General features: G+C 31.1%; 1 protein-coding gene across 3 annotated transcripts; it reads right to left on the reverse strand.

The window, feature by feature from the left end:
- Nucleotides 1-1,127: 1,127 nt before the first annotated feature.
- Nucleotides 1,128-17,330, reverse strand: LOC133182912 (protein giant-like). 3 transcript variants are annotated; one of them, XM_061317764.1, is made up of 2 exons: nt 17,142-17,330; nt 1,128-3,715 (listed from the first exon to the last, which is right to left on the reverse strand). In XM_061317764.1, exon 2 carries the CDS (start codon nt 3,638-3,640, stop codon nt 2,516-2,518), a length of 1,125 nt encoding a protein of 374 aa, XP_061173748.1. In that variant the 5' UTR covers nt 3,641-3,715; nt 17,142-17,330; the 3' UTR covers nt 1,128-2,515. The 3 variants fall into 3 exon arrangements, with proteins under 3 accessions (XP_061173748.1, XP_061173750.1, XP_061173749.1); XM_061317766.1 differs by lacking the exon at nt 17,142-17,330 and adding an exon at nt 5,191-5,336; XM_061317765.1 differs by lacking the exon at nt 17,142-17,330 and adding an exon at nt 4,034-4,289.
- Between the last annotated feature and the right edge of the window lie 1,460 nt (nt 17,331-18,790).

Genomic DNA, 18,790 nt, shown 5'->3' on the forward strand with positions numbered 1-18,790 from the left:
GGAACTCTCCTGACATTTTATTCGGTACATTGAAAGCTGATGCTTGGTTTTATTAAATTTAAATACGGTACAAACGAATCACATTTAAATAGAAATTATATTTCTGTATTCAAAGGATAGTACACCATATGTTACAAAATTTTACGAGCTACGTATTGGCATTTCGCTATTAATGCACATATAGCAAATTAGAAATACATAGTTGCATATAGATCAATACAAGCTTAATAAAAAGGGGGGGGGGGATAAAACCGTTAAAAAATTGCAACAAAAATATTTTCAGTTCAGTGCTTTTACTAATGCAATAATCATGCTTTAAGATGGGTAGAAATTCAGCATCCGCGCAGTTAGCGTTAGGGTGTATAAATTGTTTCAGCAAAAAAATTTAATTCTACTTTTTTTTTAATGAAATCAATCTACCGAGATTTCTGATTGAACGTGAATAAGATAACATCGGAGAAGTTTATTTCTTAAAAATCAATTATTTTGCTCTCATACCCTTTCCATAAATTGATAAATTTTGAAAGTACACATTTAACCTCTGCTTTTAGACAATACATGATCATTCTTGTAGATAAGTTCTAACTTACAATCTATCGATTTTAAAACAGATTTGCATTTTTTTTTTACACTTGTTTGCCTGTAACATGTGTAATCCTGAGGTTAAACGGCCGAGATCGATCAACAACTGGACGGATGCCAAGCTTTGCACTCCATTTGTATAAATTTTCTTCCCTGTGTGTGCTCTAGGATTATGCATCTGCAAAACCGCTTAGTATTCTCTACAGGCGCAAGGTAACTCCGCCAGGTCGCACTGGCTCAATTTTAGCTTAAATGAAAAAAGCAGATCTTTGGAAGTGTTGGTGGGTCATATGCTGGGCAAAGAGGTGGTTTGAAAGGTTGACCTCTTGACATGACTGAGCCGGTTAATTACAATGATCGTCTGCAACTTAGCTACCTATGGCTTTCAAAATCCATAGTGTTCGGACGAGTGCTCCGTGACCTTTGTGGAACAATTTACACAGGCATTTCAGTCAATGAGATAAGGCAAAGTTCATGAACTTTTTGCAAATAAAACGGGAAAAATTACTGCTGCAATGCTATATTCGTGTGCAAATAATAAAAACTTAAAAGTTCAACAAAACTTTATTCCAAAATATACCAAATTATTGACAAGAAAAAAATAAGACTTGTTAATAAAGGGAATTTTTTTTATCTCTGGTTTCTTTGATCACTAAGAGAGGATTTAAGCATGGCTTATATATGTTGTAATGCAAATAGATTCGTTGGTATCATAAACATTTGATATAAATTTGTGTCCATCAACATATACAAAGGAAAAATATTTATTTAAAAGAGTAAAGAGTATTTGAACATTATGTAACAAAAATACTAAGAGGAAAGATACACATTTATGACGATCTATATAAGGCAAAAATCATGAGGTAGACAGTATAGCTGGGTAGAATTAAGGAATTCTAACGAGAGTTTTAAATCCTGGCGACGTATATCAAAAATATATTTATCTACACCTCTTTTTTTCTAAAAATATATCGTAAATAAGAAAACTCGCTTTTTTTCCTTTTTACAGAATTGTCAGCGTAAAAATTAATTGTCCAGAAAATTGTATGCACTATACAAAAACCCATTGCAAGGGTATATTTGAAACCCACAGGAAACATGACTAAAAGATATTTAAAGTTCACGGAGGGGTTGTAATTAACGAGAAAGTTTTCATGTCATGACTATTAAACCAGATAGAAGGCCATTAACATATATTTGATAAAATTCGATATCAACATTATCAATGCACCACATACACACATAAAATGAAAAAATATTACATTATATAAGATAAGAAATAATGAATAAAATTGATTTGTTGTCGTGAACTCCCTGAGTTAAGTCATACAAAAAGAGAAGAAAGAATGCAAATTATGTTCCCTTACTTTCATGACGCATGGCGATGAAAAAAGTGAATACATAACTTTTGTTACATTACATCGAGAAACATTCTGACAATAAAATGTGACACACACAGAAACATACATACATTAAAACAGTCCATTCAACTTTTGTTTCAAACAGTAAATAATAATATATTTACAAAAACGACTGTCACATTTTCGATGACATTTTGCGAGTATACATGTTTCTTTCGTGGTAAGTCCAACTTAGTAGCCTAAGCATTGAAGGGCCACAAAAAGGTGTAATTTAAAGAAATAGCACTAAAAAAAAATTAATTTCGCTACTGTGTCAACAGTTTTAGCCTGTAAATCTTTTAAAATTTCAATGAGGTCCCATTGGTTGTTTGTTCTTCATTGATTACGATTAGCTGCCATGACACGTCGACCTAGCAAGAAATGATTGATGATTCCTATAAAATATCACTTGATAACAAACATTGCATACGAGCATACCTGAGAGAAGAAAAAGGATTTTTATCTAGGAAAAAACGTGGACAAGTAACTCTAACAAAAATAACGAAGAAAACTGACCTATTTATGACAAAAGTCTATGTGTTATATAACATACATCGAAGCTTGGCCGTTTCTGTTTTTAAAGCCGCAACTTCAACCCGTAATTTCATGTTTTCTTGCTCTAACAAAGCAGCTCGTATAGCTATCTCATCCTCTTTTGCTCTCCTCGCATCTCTAGATCTTTTTGCAGCTTCGTTGTTTTTTCTCCTCCTCTCCCAGTACGCTTCATCCTTTTGTTCGTCTGGAAAGGTTCTAGCTCGTCGTCTGCTACTTGAGTGAGTTGACGCCTGTCCGGAGCTGGTGCTAGGGATTGATGGGGTTTGGGCACGATTGAAAGATGAACTTGTTGGAGTATTGGGAGCGCTATGGTGCTGTGGATTATAGGAAGCTGAGGTACCCGTATGTGAACTTGTAGCTGAAGCACTTGACAATGTGCTTGGTTTCATGAGACTTCTATGAGATTCCGACTGCTGCTCTTGTAGACTTCTTAGCTGATGCTTATATAGCTGCATAATGTCTTCACTACTTAGGTTTAATCCCTGTAACATACTCGATTCTATTGTCTGATATGGATTCATTCCGAAGCATCCAAATGGTACAGAAAGCGGTTCCTTCGGGTAAGCTTTAAATGGACGCGATGGTTTGTTGGATGCTTGGGATGCTATTCTAGGGTCCATAAGAGCAGCAATAGAAGGAAAGGTTCCACACATACTTGCTGCTGCTACGGATGGAATAGCTCCAGACTGAATCGCTTGAACGACACTTGCTATTCCAGGATTAAATGTTTGGTTTGAAGAGGGCATTCTATTTTCATAGTCCCTCTTATGATTATTATGATATGAATTCCCATTGAAGGATGATCCATCCTCGTTGTCAGAAAACTTTTTGTCCTCTCCATAGCTGCCTGAACCCCCTTGCGTAGATCCTGGAGAATTTGGGGAACCTGTACTAGAAGCCTCTATTTCACAATGTCTGCGTTTGAAGGAAAAATCCAGAGGGGAATCGACAGATTCCTCGGAACAATAGCTGCTGGTTTCATCTTTTATAATTCTGTGCTCAATCGAACCGTTTCCGTTGCACATGCCTGTTTGATCGTCAGGGGTTAAACCAACGTTGTGTAATAATTCTCCTTGAATGTCTTTAGATCCATTATTAGCCATCGCATGTGACAATCCCTCTGAACACGTTAGATTTCCTTCCACAGAAAACTCCTTTGATTTTATTATTCATTAGAGCTATAAAGAAAAAAGGAAAATATATATTTAATTTCCTAATACCCTGTCCATCGTCGTAGATATAAACTCCTTTTACAATATCTATAAAAACCTACACAGTTGAAAACACATGCTTTCCCAATAGTTGTGATGACTCATTTGACAATCCCTGCATTTTTTTTTTTACTAAAGCACATTACTAAGATCATTTATTTTTTAAAAAGCTGAAATAATATGTTATGCATAAGTAATTACTCGGTTGTTTAATCAATACCAAAAAATAAAGGTAATTACAATATGGATGTGTACAACTGAGCCAATTGATACTGAACAACCTACCGTTTGTTTTCTGTTATTCACAATAGATCACGTTTGACAATGTATATCCATGGTTTATGTACAATTAACAAGCTTAACACGCCCTTGAACTGCAAACGTTTTACGTTCAAACATGCTCGTTGTTGCTTAACATATCCTAATGTTTATGTTATTAAACTTGACGCTACTGAGAATCCCCATATGCATTAGGCATATCACGTAATCCTAACTTAGCTATCCAATCGCCATCTCGATGGACAAGAGGGCATGTCCATCGCCTCACTCATGCCTCGCATTGCTAGTAAATCCCGCCCCTATTGGTCAGTTTGCAAAAAAAAGAAGGTTGCGTAAGATGCAAAGCCAATATGTTAAAGCCTCGTTTCCATTCCTATGTAAACTGTCATAAAATGTAATCTTTTGAAAAAGAATAACATCGCGTGTCACTAGTTTGAACACGTTTAGAGGTTTTGCCTATACTATCTTTTTAAGTGATGCGAATCAATAATCCAGTGTTTCTCATCATCTGCACTTTTAACATAAACTTCAATCATCACCAATGTTTAAAAAAATCAAAGAGAGGGGGAAAGCTATGCACAGAGAGATCGCCTAACCATAAAAAGCAAATGACCCGTGTCATGCATTAAATCTTTTTCACGACCGCCTCTGTGAACATAGAGGTATTTGGACATTTCAGCGGTTCAGTTTGGGTCAGGTCAGGGGTGTATATTTTTAGCAAGCCTGTCATATCGCAATACTTTATCAGTTTGAAGAAAAGCGGCTACCTTGTTACTCGCAGCAATAACTGACCAGGTTTGTGTACTAAAAACATTCTTTCAGAATGAAATATAGTTCAATCTTTACCCAGATAGTTTATTATCAGTCAGCATTAGGTAAAACATTTGAATTCATTTTAATTTTGATAAGAATAAGCCCATCTGAAAAAAATAAACTTATGGGCGCATAATAAAACAAATCAATCCAAATAAAAAAAAAAAAAAAAAGATCTAGAATATCATATTTATCATGCTTTTAAATAATAAAAAAGGTAAAAGAAAGGTATACTGTACCATAATATTCAAAATTAGTTTAATTTTGTTTATCTTCAAAGTCTCTATCTATGAATGCAGTTTGAAGCACTGAAGATATATATAAGTCAAACACTAATCATCCAAACCCACCTCTTAACCAAAACGAATCAACATTCGAAATTCCATATGTCCAGTTTTGTTAAATTCAAATAGGTCAACAATAGAAAAGGTTCAATTTATTAGAGGACTCCTTTGATATTTAATTGTGAGTTCGAGGCTTATTGACTCTCTTCCGATTGTTCAAGAGGTTATTTTGTAAGTTCAGGAAGATGCGTTCATTCTAGGGTGAAATATTTATTACACAAAGCACTCATTTTTATATTTCCAACTTCCTTATTTATCTGTACGTTTCTCGGAAATTTGAATGAGCTATAGAATTAAATCATGCATTAACTACCGTATCTTAAAAATTTTCAAGAAAAAAAATACAAAATAATCTTCCTTGACCTTAGATTTACAAATCTGGAGAGGGTTGAACCTGAATTGATTGGTAATAAATCTTGATTGTATGTATGGATGTAGGATCTGATATATTGAACACTCCTTAAGTGACCTTTAACTGCTTATAGTCATTTAAGGAGTTAGAAGAGCCGCCCATGCAGTTGTTAGTTTATTGCAAGATTCAATAACAGCTGTTTTAACCATTTTCATGTATTATTTGTTTTGATAATCTATAATAATTCTTTGTCATTGGAAATACATGTACCAGAAAGAAATGTAATTATTTTTTCATAATCTATAAATTACTTTTGTAAATATAATAGATTTTATAACTTCCCTCTACAATACATAAACACTATTGTCCTTTGTTTAAGAACATACAGTAAGAATAAGATTTTTGATGATTGTGTGTTGTTTTTATCTTCAGAATGGTACAATCTAACAATTTATTTAAATTGATATGACCACTGCTAATATAACAAGAAACATTCATTCATTCTAGGATTAACCAAGAAACTTGTCTATCTTTTATAGTAAGTAATTCAGTTGTTATTAGTTTGATTCGGATAATAAAAAAATGTATAAAGATTTGTTATTATCATTTGGAAAATTTTTGTGCAAAATGAAAACATCTACAGGTTATTTTGTATTTTCAGACCTTTTATGATTTGTAGATTCAAAGAGGCAAGATTGTTCCTCAATCTTTTTCTGCTTAAATCCAAAGTTTTCATCATATATTTGTAATGGGATATATATCTAAGCAAAAATTAAATCTATATATTTACATTTTTATTGTGCCAGAAATTTACTGTATACCTTTGGGTTTTCTTTTTAATTTTTGAAACACCTAGTTTCTTTTGTTAAGAAAAAAAAATAAAAAAGGAATACATGTAGCAAGTTTTAGAGATTGATCTGTTTTAATATTTGACAATAAATATACTTTTTGAATTTTGATTTATTTTTGAAATAAAATATTAAAAAATATCATCATTGTTTATTATCATTTACATGTATTATTAAAACTAATAATGAATGCAAACATGGTTAAAAGTTCTGCTTTTATATTTTATTATATTATTTATTTTTTTGCTGTTTGTTCACACTTATTTCAAATACATTACAAAAAGTCCACGTTGACCCTCCACTTTTAGAGCATGCTTTGTGTATACATTTATCATGTGGAAATTCTTTTGTAGACAAGAGTAAATTCCCTGTCATTTTCCTCATAAAACTGCAGTCCGCCTCACAATGATACAAACACTTCCTTTTGATAAAGATTCCTCAGAACTGTGTACATTTCATTGAAAGAGAATCATTATGCCTTATTAGACAATTGGGAAGAAAAACTATTTTCCATTTGTAATTTTTTATTTGTTTTTAAAAATAATTGCTAGAAGTTGTTATTTCCTTTCAGTCTAAATATATTTTTGAGATATGGACATGCAAGATCAACTTTATACATATAACGTCTGTACTAAAGAGTTTTTTTTTTCCTTCTTCTTTTTTTTTTAATGTGAACGTTTTTCCTTGATTTGGATTTATAACATTAAACGAATCATAAATATATGCACACAACATGTAAACAAAAACGTTAACAATATGATATCTTCTATGCCCGTTGGTCAGTCATTTATTAAAAAAATTTCATATTCAGTCTATTATCTTTAATTGAAGTGCTGTTCTAATAGAACTTACTTTTTTCATTGTTCAGTAATACTTTTAAATTGAAGAACAATGTTCAGACATAATTCAAATTACTTTCAATAAAATATATTTTCATTAATCATTGATCGTTCTAAAAGATTTCTTTACTCGTTCATTTTTTATCTTATTCAAAATATAGACTCCATTCCTATATTATCGCTCGAGAATATCACGAGAATAATAAACAAACGGAATCCAGTGGAAAAGGGTTTTGCAATTTTTATGTTCTGATCTATACGTTGTATTATATAAAATATTACATTATTTTAAAATTAAACTATAGTAAGCTCTTAAGAAATTCTTACACTGTTTTTCATCCGCATAGTTTACCAAAAGTACTTTTTGGTAAGTAAAAGATTGGGGAGTGTCTATACATATTTTTATTCAGGCTCTATCGAATTTTAAAAAATAGTAATTTTTTATGAGTATTTTTTCATTTAAAGGAGTGGATGAAAAGTGGAGAATTTTCATTTGCTGTATTCATTCAGCAGGTGACAATATGATCAAGTCATCGCGGTTTTCTTCTGTGACCCGAGCAGAGTGATCGTAACCACTCATGCGTGACCTTAGTGTTGAGTTAATTTTCACGGAGTGGGACAGCGGAATCGTTTTTAATCTTTGCATCAATGGTCGAGTGACTTTTTGACGAAGTCCGCCTCTATTTGGTTTGACGGCTGGCCACAGGTAGCCACTTTCTTGAATTTGTACAATACGTTTATGAGCTTTCATGGCACCTGGTTGTGACATTAACTCACATATTGTTAGCCTCTCTGCATAATTAAACTTTTAAAACTTTTTTTCAAATTTCCAAGACGTCATTTATCACAATTCTAATAATGGAAATAAACAGAAATGAGGACATTCAGATAGGAATGATTCATATTAATTTAATTTAATGTTGAATTATTGTGCAATGATATCTTTTAAGATTATATGTCATATACCATTCTTTCTTGAAACTGTTCAGTTATCCATTTGATATTGGCATATACTGTCTGGGGAAAAAATACTTATCATTAAATAGATAGTATTGCACTTCTTTTTACAAAAAAATGGTAATTTTTGGATAATTTTAAATGAATCTAACATTGCAGTAATAAAAAGTCCATATATATTTCTTCATTCCAGAAACAAAATATCCAAATTATTTGACCGGAAGTGGATCGTTCAAGTACATTTGATGACCTAGTTAATACAAGAACAGGCAGGAGGCGCTCGTTTTTCATCTACGAAGATTATATGATAGTTTTATTCAGTCATAATGTAATGCAGAGGGTCATTTAAAGGCTAACTAAAGATGGGGAGATATGAAGCACCAGAAGGTATTCATCATACAGCCCTGCCACCTAGATGTGTACTCAGATAATTTGAACAGAACATGAGCATCAAATGATTGGGAGAGAGGAAAACGAGATACAAAGGACACACTCCTTTTATTTCTATCGAATTCATCTATTTTATGTTCTAACCACCTTGTCCAGTCTTTTTTTTCTTTTTTTCAAAATTAACTAGAAATAATTTCTTAATTCTAAAATAAAGGTCAGTAGGTCATGAGGATATTTTTGAAAGAATGTGAAGCATAATGGAAAAAGACTAAGAATAATGACATAAGAAAAAAAACATATCACATATGTAATTAAAAATTTTGCATACTTTTTTCATCTTCTTTTTTACTTCCTTTTTTTTGCAGTGTAAATGCAATTCTTTTGCGCTTTAACAATTGTAAATACTTTTTAGATAATCTTCAACATTTTTGTAAGACACGTTTTTTCTTCAACAAAAGCTTGAAATTATCGGCGAGCATTTTGTGAATAGAGATTGTTTTATTAATGCTGAAAATAGTTGAATTTATTGTATTTGCTTGAATGAACCTATCTGAATTATTAATTAGACTCTCATAAACAAGAATTCCTAATGTAGCATATTTCCTTTCAAGTAGGAAAAAACTACGATTTTTGAAAGACTCATTTTCATGCACGATAAACAGTTTTTAATTTTACAACAAGCAATCAAGCATATTTGAAAGAGACCTTTCCAGGATGAAAACATCCAAATAAGCAACCTACACTACCGTGTAAATTGCATCACGCATACTAAAAAGTAGCCCCTAAAAAGGAAATCGACCGAATTCTGTTATTTTTATGCAATTATCTAATAAAATGACAACTAGATGAATAATAGACCACAATACATGGTCTTGTTTTATCGTTTGGTTCATCGCCTTGTGCTATAAAATGTACACAAGCATTAACTTTTGTGTAAGAAATAAACATCGCTCGCTCATCTGCCAATGCAATGAAGGTAGACTTTGCAGCCTGACAAACAAACAAGACATTTATGTACTATACGTAACACCTGGATAAACTCGGTGAGACAGAAACATTGTATATGTTCTCTCTTAAACGACAAAAAATTCTTAAGATAGAGAAATAAAAACTGATTTGCATGCTTTTAGTTTCTCCTACAATCCAAGTATTTTGCATGTTGGTGGAAAAGTTTGGGTTTTTTTTTAGTGAAATATAAACCTTAATAATTAATAAATATGTCAGTTTATTGTCTACATTTACAATGGAAAAACTGACTCAGAGTAAATGATTAAGTATCATTCTTGAAAACCAAAATAAGAGTTGATTTCCAATTTTGTTACAAAGATTGATCCAATCAAATATGATAAGAAGGCATTATCTATGATTTTAACCAAGAGCTTGTACTCAACAAACAAACGAAAAAAAAAGGCGCAATTCGGTGTCTTCTGTTGAAAATGTATCGATTTATATGATATTTCACTATGTTTTATTCATTTAATAGCACATTGTAAAACGTAAAAAAAAAAAATCCATATAGAAACTGTTCATTTGTAATCTTGTGCAGTTTGAATCTGTGAAAATTGTTTCCAAATTGTGTACTTTATGTTCATTCCATCACAGATCTTGATTGTATTTGATTCTTAACTGTTCTAAATTTTGAAAAATGAGATATTTTATTTGAAAATTTCATGGACTCGACCTTAGAACGTCGAAGAATATGCTCATTTTAAAAATAAAGACACTGAAACTCAATGCCTTATTTTCTTTAGGGGATGAATAAGGAAACAACTAGAGTTATATATATATATATATATATATATATATATATATATATATATATATATATATATATATATATATATATATATATATATATATATATATTCTACAAAATAAGACATCTATATATATATATATATATATATATATATATATATATATATATATATATATATATATATTGTCGAGAAGTTAAATAGAAGACCAAAATCTACAGATATACATAATTATGTTTATGTTAAGCTTTTGTTCATTTCTTATGTCGTTATTGTATTTAAAAAGAGATATTCAGTATATTCAAATTAAATACTTTCCAATAAATACATGTATATTACATCGAATCTTAAGAACAATGTATTACTGTGCTGTGAATAATTAACAAAAATACTTTGAACGTTTTGAAAAGCTTTCGTTTCATAAAAGAAAAGTAACTCTGACAGGAAATAGGACGACCTTTCTATTTGGAAAGAATAGAGTAAATTAATTAGCTTTACATTTCTATAGTAGTCTTGATAATGTTAATATACATGTACTTACAAAAACAAGTTCTGTCCTCAAGATTGAAGTACACCATCTGTTTCATTATTTTTACAACAAAGTATATCATTGTATTGTCATTATATTCAAATTACATCCTAATTTGAAATGATACAACATATTTTTCCAATGCTATTAATGCGTGTATTGATTTTTAATCCAACAACATATGCTGTTTAATGCATACTGACACAACCTCAGTGGTGGTACACAAAAACTTTGTGAAAAAAAAATCAGTGGTTTTCAACCTGAGTCCTTTATAAATCGTTATTTTCTTAACAAGGAAAAATATATAAAATGAAGTATGTCAATGAATATCGTATAAAAATTCATATAATTATACATGAAACAAGTGCAGAAAGGTTGTTTTTCTACTTATCTTCCAAATTCGAGTTTATTACTGTGTAACAGGTGTATACGTTTACACAAGGAACTGATGCATTTAAATTATTGAATTGTGGGGAAATAATTAAGGCTTTATATATCTTTAAGGTTTTTATTATCCTTTTTTTCATAAAAAATATATAAATACCATGTTTTTCTTCCATATATATATATATATATATATATATATATATATATATATATATAAAGCACAAAGAAAATTCACTTTTTTTTATAAGGATACCCACTTCCGCCCCAACCAGGGGTTGAACTCTCGACCTACGGAATCTGTCTCCTAGCAGTACAGGAATAGCGCGTTAGACCGCTCGGCCATTTAGGCAAGTCAAAAAAACTTCCTTTCGATGCCGATGGAAGGAATTCTGGCGGCGCTGTCCTGCACTCCACGGTCATTGAGAATGGAAGAGAGATACAGTTATTTAGACATTAGTTTCATTACTTCTTTGTGCTTTCTATATTAATATTTCTTCACTTAGGGAGGTTATGTTAGTTTAAGAGTTGTTGTAAAATGTGCTGTATATATATATATATATATATATATATATATATATATATATATATATATATATATATATATATATATATATATATATAAAATCAAAATCATAATATATTGATTGTTTAAAACAAAAATTACTGTACTGACATAAGTATTATGGATCGTATCAAAAAAGATTTCTTGAACTTTTGGCAAATACATATCGCACTAAAATTAAAGTAGAATTAAAAAGTGGGCTGGTTCTTCAAACGCACATGTGCTTCATTGTTAAGTTTTAAGTACGTGTTTGAAAAAAAGTATTCCATAATATTTGTTGGTTGCAATGCTTTTGTTTTGAGTATCAAACTTGAGAAATTTCAAGCATGGACAAGTGTAATGCTTGTGACACAACAATTGCAAATCACTTCGATTTCCTGTGTTTATGTCTAAACACTAGGAAAACTGCAAATAATCGCTCGTTGTGATGAAGGTCTCGACAATTATTACAAAACTGTTAAGGCAAATCATTTAAGATTTTGTTTCCTGTATGAGTTGTTGCTATCTATAAATAAAATTACTTGTGCAAGAAAAAGAGGTGCTTATGTGTCAAATACTGCATGGTACTATTTTAGATAATTGGGATGGTCGGGACACTGTACTTTACGAAATATATGACTAATTTATTGCAGACATATTGGCAAATGTCACCATCATTGAAAATTAATATGTCCTTTTATTCACCATTATATTTCAAAATAAAATATAGGTACTTGATAATCAATTTTGACTCGAGTAAAATACTGGATGCTTTTAGTAAAACTCACATTACTATAAACCGGTGCCATCCCTAATCGTTACTGGGGTATTGGTGGTTCTTGATCACTCTGTTATGTGCCAGGTGTGTACATCGTTAAAAAAAATTAAATTCCATCAAATGAGATACTGATTGGTCCTCTTGTATTTTTACAACATTTTTTGTAATCTTTTTTTTTTTGACATTTGGCAAGTAATACTTGTACTTTTAAGCACTACTTACTATAGAAAGATGATTTTGCATGATGTTGGGAGGGAGGGGTGTCGTCAAATGGAATTTTGTAAATTTTGCATTTTTTAAAATTTGTTTTGATTACTTCAATTTTAATTACACTAATTGTATATAATTTCGTTTTTTCTTTCCTAACCACTGTGCCTTTCTAACTAAATTATCGAACTGCTTAATAACACATTGAACTTGGTGATGTGTTCTTTTATGATTAATTTTCCGTAGTGCTCAATAGAATTTTTGGACTTTGTGACTTATAAATGAAGCAAATCGTGGGGTTAGTGAAGATCAGACCGAATGAGGCGTGATAAAAGTACATTTAAAATGAAATTAGAAATTATACCGGTATTTGATAATAATGGTTTTAGGCGATTTTAGATAATAGGGATCAGATGGTACTGCGTATAGCACAATCAATGACCTGGTAATTAGCTTTGCATATAAGATGAAATATATAGATTACTCAATCAAAAAATTTAATATGGCATTTTTTTCTTTTATTCTTTGCTTGTTTTGTATTTTTTAAATTTTTGTCTGTTTGTTCGTTTAATTATTCTGTTTGTTTGTTTGGTCATTTTAAAATTTCTTGTTGTTGTTTTTTTTTCCTCACATTATTTTATTATTATTTAGTATATATACAAGTAATTCATCGTCTGAACTTGATAAGTTTATAAACAGTTCTAGGAGCTAATATATCTATAGAGAAGACTTGACAAAAATAACGAATTAAATAAACTTAATTTTTGGTTAACAAAAATAAGCTAAACATACTTTTGTCAGTTGTGAACTATAGTTTACGACGCGTATACTATAGTTTATGATTTGTTATAGTTTTTTGTGTAAAACTATAGCTAACAAATGCATAAATAAATTTGTTGTAAAATATAAATTCTCATTCACTGTTATTAACACTCGTTAACCATATCTTAGAGTTGTTGATAATAGTTTCACTGATCGTAAAACTGTATTTATTAGACAAACTGTGTTTTACATTTGTAAATTATATTTTTCGGTCGTAAACTCTATTGAATAGTAATTTAATACTTGTATATATAAACTATATTTAACAGACAAAAACTATAATGCACGGTCATAGACTATAGTTTAGAGCGATGACCTGTTATCAACATTTGACAACCACAGCTCATCGTTAAAAATTATAAATCAAAATCATAAGCTACAGTTTAGTGTTAATAAAAAAGTTCAAAATCTAAAAAAGAAATGTGACAATTACGAAGAGGGATCATTCTCAAAAGTTCATTTAAACAATGCAACTTATGAGCGAAAATAATAGACTACCAATTGATATGAAAGACATCAGTCCCAACATTCGACCAACGACAGATTGTATTTGCAAAGAAGGTCATTGTATCGAACATAGAATTTGACAAATGTTGATTTCAAAAGAGATTGTTGATATCCTTGTATCATCAACTTATTTGTCAATGGCCTGTCTCGTTTTAAAAATTGTTCGTAGGTAGAACATGTTCTTGCACATCGAATCAATTTAGATATAAATTCCGTTTGCAGGTGATAATTGCATATTGCTACATAAATTAAGAAAGTTGACGATAGAAAAATTGAAGTCATCACTTTTATCATAAAGTCTAGTTGTCAGTTTGCCATTAATGTCTTTCTTTAGTAAAACATCCAAATATGAAATAGATGTATCAGACTCTGTGGTGTCTTTTATATCGAATCAACGTAGGAATGGAAATGAATGTTGTAAATTGATAAAACGTCGTCGATATATCTATTTGTCGAATTGAAGGCCACAGCAAGAGACTTCTTCTTTTCATGTAGAAGTTTCTGAATACACTCTGACTTATGAATACAAGAACAGGTCTGCTAATAATGGGCCACAATTAGAACCCATGGGAATTCCAATATATTGTTGGAAGACCTTCTCCGAAAACCACATAGATATTGTCACTGAGAAACTCAAGCATTTTTTAATGTCAACCTCGGAGTACTTGTGTGTAGATTCAGAAGGTTTTTAACAAAATAAGTTTGTAGATGACCAATGACAAGGTATACTATTTAGGAGTTCCATTTTTCTTGAAGAAGCATTTGTCTACGATGTCAAAAAGCCTGGACTTTAATTTATCGTGAAGAATGGCCGTATAAAGTGTTGAGGAGTCGTACGTTTTGATGCTATAGATTTCTTGGAGTTTTAATGTATCCAAGTTTGTTAGCAATATTTTAAATTTCGAGGAAACATCATGCTGTAACTAGGGTACGTAGTATCTATGACTTATGAACGATACTATTATTAACTAAAGTTTTGAACGTTAAATATAGTTTATAGTCGTGAAATATTGTTTCACAGAAAATTTGTCATTTTGATATTAGATAAGAAATTCTTTCGTTAAACTTTATATTTCTCATAATTAAAAGTATTTTTATCATTTGCTATGAGTGCGAATCTCATAGCTGTAAATTAAAGACGTAAACTGTAATTTACACTCATTATAATCAGTTAATACAAATGCAGCTGTTAAACCATAGTATACTTATCGCGAAACTATTTTCAGATAGTTTTGCAGTAATAAAAAAAATATTTTCACTGCTGCTATAGTTTTCAGTTGAGGACAAAATTATGGGTTAGCTGAGTTAAGAATAGATTAACTTCGTTAACTATAGTTTACCCTTCGTACTTTAGTTTAATTAATAAACATAGTTTATCAACTGGAACTATGTTTAGCTCTTTTTCTGAATTTTATGTGACATGCAAAACACCATAGGGAAATTTAGTTTATTTACAGTGCAAACAAACTTCAGTTTTCAAAGATAAGAAAATGCTTGATTCTTTGCATATATATACCATTGTAAGAATGATTTAAAGTCCTTGTTTAATGTCTTTATATGTTAAGGTATATTGTTTAAATAAATAATGAGAAGTTATCGTTGCCATTTGCTCTTCAGTAAAGGAAAAAAAATTATATGCAATGTTTTTGTACTTATTGTTCTGTAGAATTTCGCTTTCCTGAAATTAATTTCTGTGTTCATTTTAAAAAATAAATGTATTTATATGAAATCTGCTTATGAAATGCTATGCATTCGTGTTACTTTTACAAAATATTAAGATATGCGTTTATTGCAAGTATTGTTTGTTGCTTTTTTGTGCGTTAACTATAAGGTTGTTATGTTTACATATTGTATTCAAAAGGGCATACGAAATATGAAGCTTGCAAATGATCAAGAATACTACATACTATCATTCAAATTGATAATATAAGAAACGTAGGGAAACTATAAAAACTCGTAAACATGCGAGTACAAATGCAATTTTACTGCCTCGAGAGCAAAATCAATAATCAATAAAACCCCTACAGGTTAGAAAAAAGGAAAAGGGGAAAAAAATTTTTAGGAGACATGCTTATATATGCTTACTTCCAATCACAAAAAAGTTTCCTTCCGGGTGGAAAACCAGTTAGGTAAGGGTTATTAACCAATTACATCGCTTCTGAAAAAATAACAACGGCAACCACAATTACTGATGTAATAGGAAGTATGAAATTAACAACAGTTCAAGGGCAGAAGAAAAGAGGCGTTGTTATTCTAAAGGTTCAAATGATGACTATAACAATGCGGATTTGTTGTTTAATTAGGGATGTTGTTTTAACATCACTTATAGTTGTATCTTCATTTCTCAAATACAATATGACCAAAATAAGGAAGACTAGAATTAATTTTAAACTCTATGAACTTTAAATTTTAAGAATTCAGTTAATGTATTTTCATGGGGCAAGATAATATTTAAAAAAAAACAACAACATTGTGTTCTTCTATATAATTGTATGGGTAGTCTTTGAAATTTATTTGACACAAATAACATTTGAACGATGTTATGATAATGTATCAATTAATTCTAATGTTTGTTTGTTTTAGAGAGGGAAGGGGGGTGGTGGTGTTTCACCTTTATTACTTGCATGTTTTTTTTATTATATGTTGAGAATGTTATTTATTTTATTTTTTTTAAATATCAATCTTAATTTTTTTCTGCTCATATAAGCAATTTATAAGAAAAGCACACGTTAAATCAAATGGCGGATATAATAATTAATTAAACCAATCCCATAGGCTTAATAGTTTGTGTTGATTTGGAACAATCTAATTAACAGAACAAGAGGATTTTCACTGACGTTGAAATAGCTATTTACGTTATGTCTATTTAGCACTTCCGATGTACATTTCATTCTATGTACAGCTTTGTATATCGTCTCTTCTCCATAACTTTATGGCTATCTTACATTCCAATGTCTTTACTGCAATGCGTTTCGTTGCCACTTTCTCAGCATGGCAAGCTATTTCAGTTACAAAGAAAATATTTTCTGAGATAAATACTTACTCATTGTGAGAGCCAATCATCTTGTTTCCTTGTCTACAGTGACGAAACAAGTCTGTAGATCCCCCGACGAAAAATTAAGTCTACCAGCGTCTAATGTCCTTAACAGATATATTTCAAAGCAAAAAAATGGACATTAAATTGAATGCAATGGACTTGTTTGACAGGAGTGACTATGTCACTGGCAAAATGGTTAAAGACATCTGCGCATTTCGTCAAGGGAAAATGTGCATTACTGTATGAAACAAAGAAATCTTTATTTGAGAGGACGGGCTCTGGAAAAATCTCAGCAACCGACCGATCACATCGGGCGATCAGTATGTCACGACCAGAGAGCGAGGGGGCAGGCACGGGTCATCCGCCCCGCCTCACCGGACATATACACAGATACAGTGATCATTATAGTATAAAAAGCCATGTTTTTAAATATAAGATCGAAAATTCTAAATCTAGATAGTTAAAAAAAAAATATATGACCTGAGCGGTGAGAGAAAAATACAAGTTGAAAAGTTTATTTACGGTCAATTGAAGCTGACCGTAAAGTGACCCGCAATTGACCATGCTTCTATCATTATTATACGTGGAAGCTGATGCCTCCGACTTCTTTGGAGATGTAATACTCCTTAGGCCTCTTGTTCTGAGATAAGACAAACAGGATGGAAAAGTGGAACATTTTCACTCTCATTGAAGAACAACATTTTACATTTGGTCCTAATTGGTCCCTTCCTCTTTAGAAAACATGCAAAGAACCCTAACGTGCTAAAAAGAATATACGAGGGTGATATGTGACATCAGCAAATAGGTTCTAGCCCTCTTTAAATGAATTCCTAGACAAACTTATCATGCTGATATATAATGTAACACTATCCTTTTTTCTGATAAGCTCCTAACTTCAAATTTTTACCAAGTATTTACCATTTCCCGTGCACTTTAGCTGACCCGACAATCGAGGTGAAATGTCCGTAGTTGTAATACGACCGAATTTAAACTTAACGCAGTGGTCATGAACTTTTTTCAGTACGTTTCAACAATTGAATAATGAGTGTGGATCATCCTTTAATTGTGAAATTTTGATTCCAACCTAAAAAGAATGAATCATTTAGTTATTTTCGAGTGTAACTTGAGGTTGGCTTTTCTATGGTGAAGGCATGCTATATATTCTTTTTAACTTCTTTTTTGTGTACCAAACACAGAGGTCAAGTGCTTTGGTATATCAATGCAAAAAAATGTTTCTCGCAATTTCAAAAAAACACCCACAAGCTACTTTAATTGGTATAAAATCTGGATGAAATTAATTACGCTCCAAAGAATTATTATCGTATCTCATTTCAAAAATGAGTGGTTCTTTTCAGAACATGAAATGGTAAAGCATTATATTGAACAATATTGGACAAGGCGTTAAAAAGAAGATTAGCATCAAATTTGTATTCAGCCTCATTGAAACTGTCTCTCTAAAATGCACGTTTTTTCAAAAGCGGACGCGTGGCCACGACGTGAAATTACATGACCGGCAAAGGAAGGTGCTTATTAGCTCAGAGTCGCAAAATCGATGGAGAAGATGGCCATTACTGCCCCTTCAGCCAGCGTCTTGACCATTGCTATCGATTAAAATGAGAGAAAAATAAAGATAATAAAAATTGAAACATGTCCCT

The sequence above is a fragment of the Saccostrea echinata genome, unplaced genomic scaffold (genome assembly GCF_033153115.1).
Source record: "Saccostrea echinata isolate AGI-Se365-2 ecotype Australia unplaced genomic scaffold, CSIRO_AGI_Sech_v1 ptg000009l, whole genome shotgun sequence".
Lineage (NCBI taxonomy): Eukaryota > Metazoa > Mollusca > Bivalvia > Ostreida > Ostreidae > Saccostrea > Saccostrea echinata.

Coding starts and splice junctions, on each gene's coding strand:
- LOC133182912 (XM_061317764.1), bottom strand. CDS start 3,640: ATGGCTAATAATGGATCTAAAGACATTCAAGGAGAATTATTACACAAC.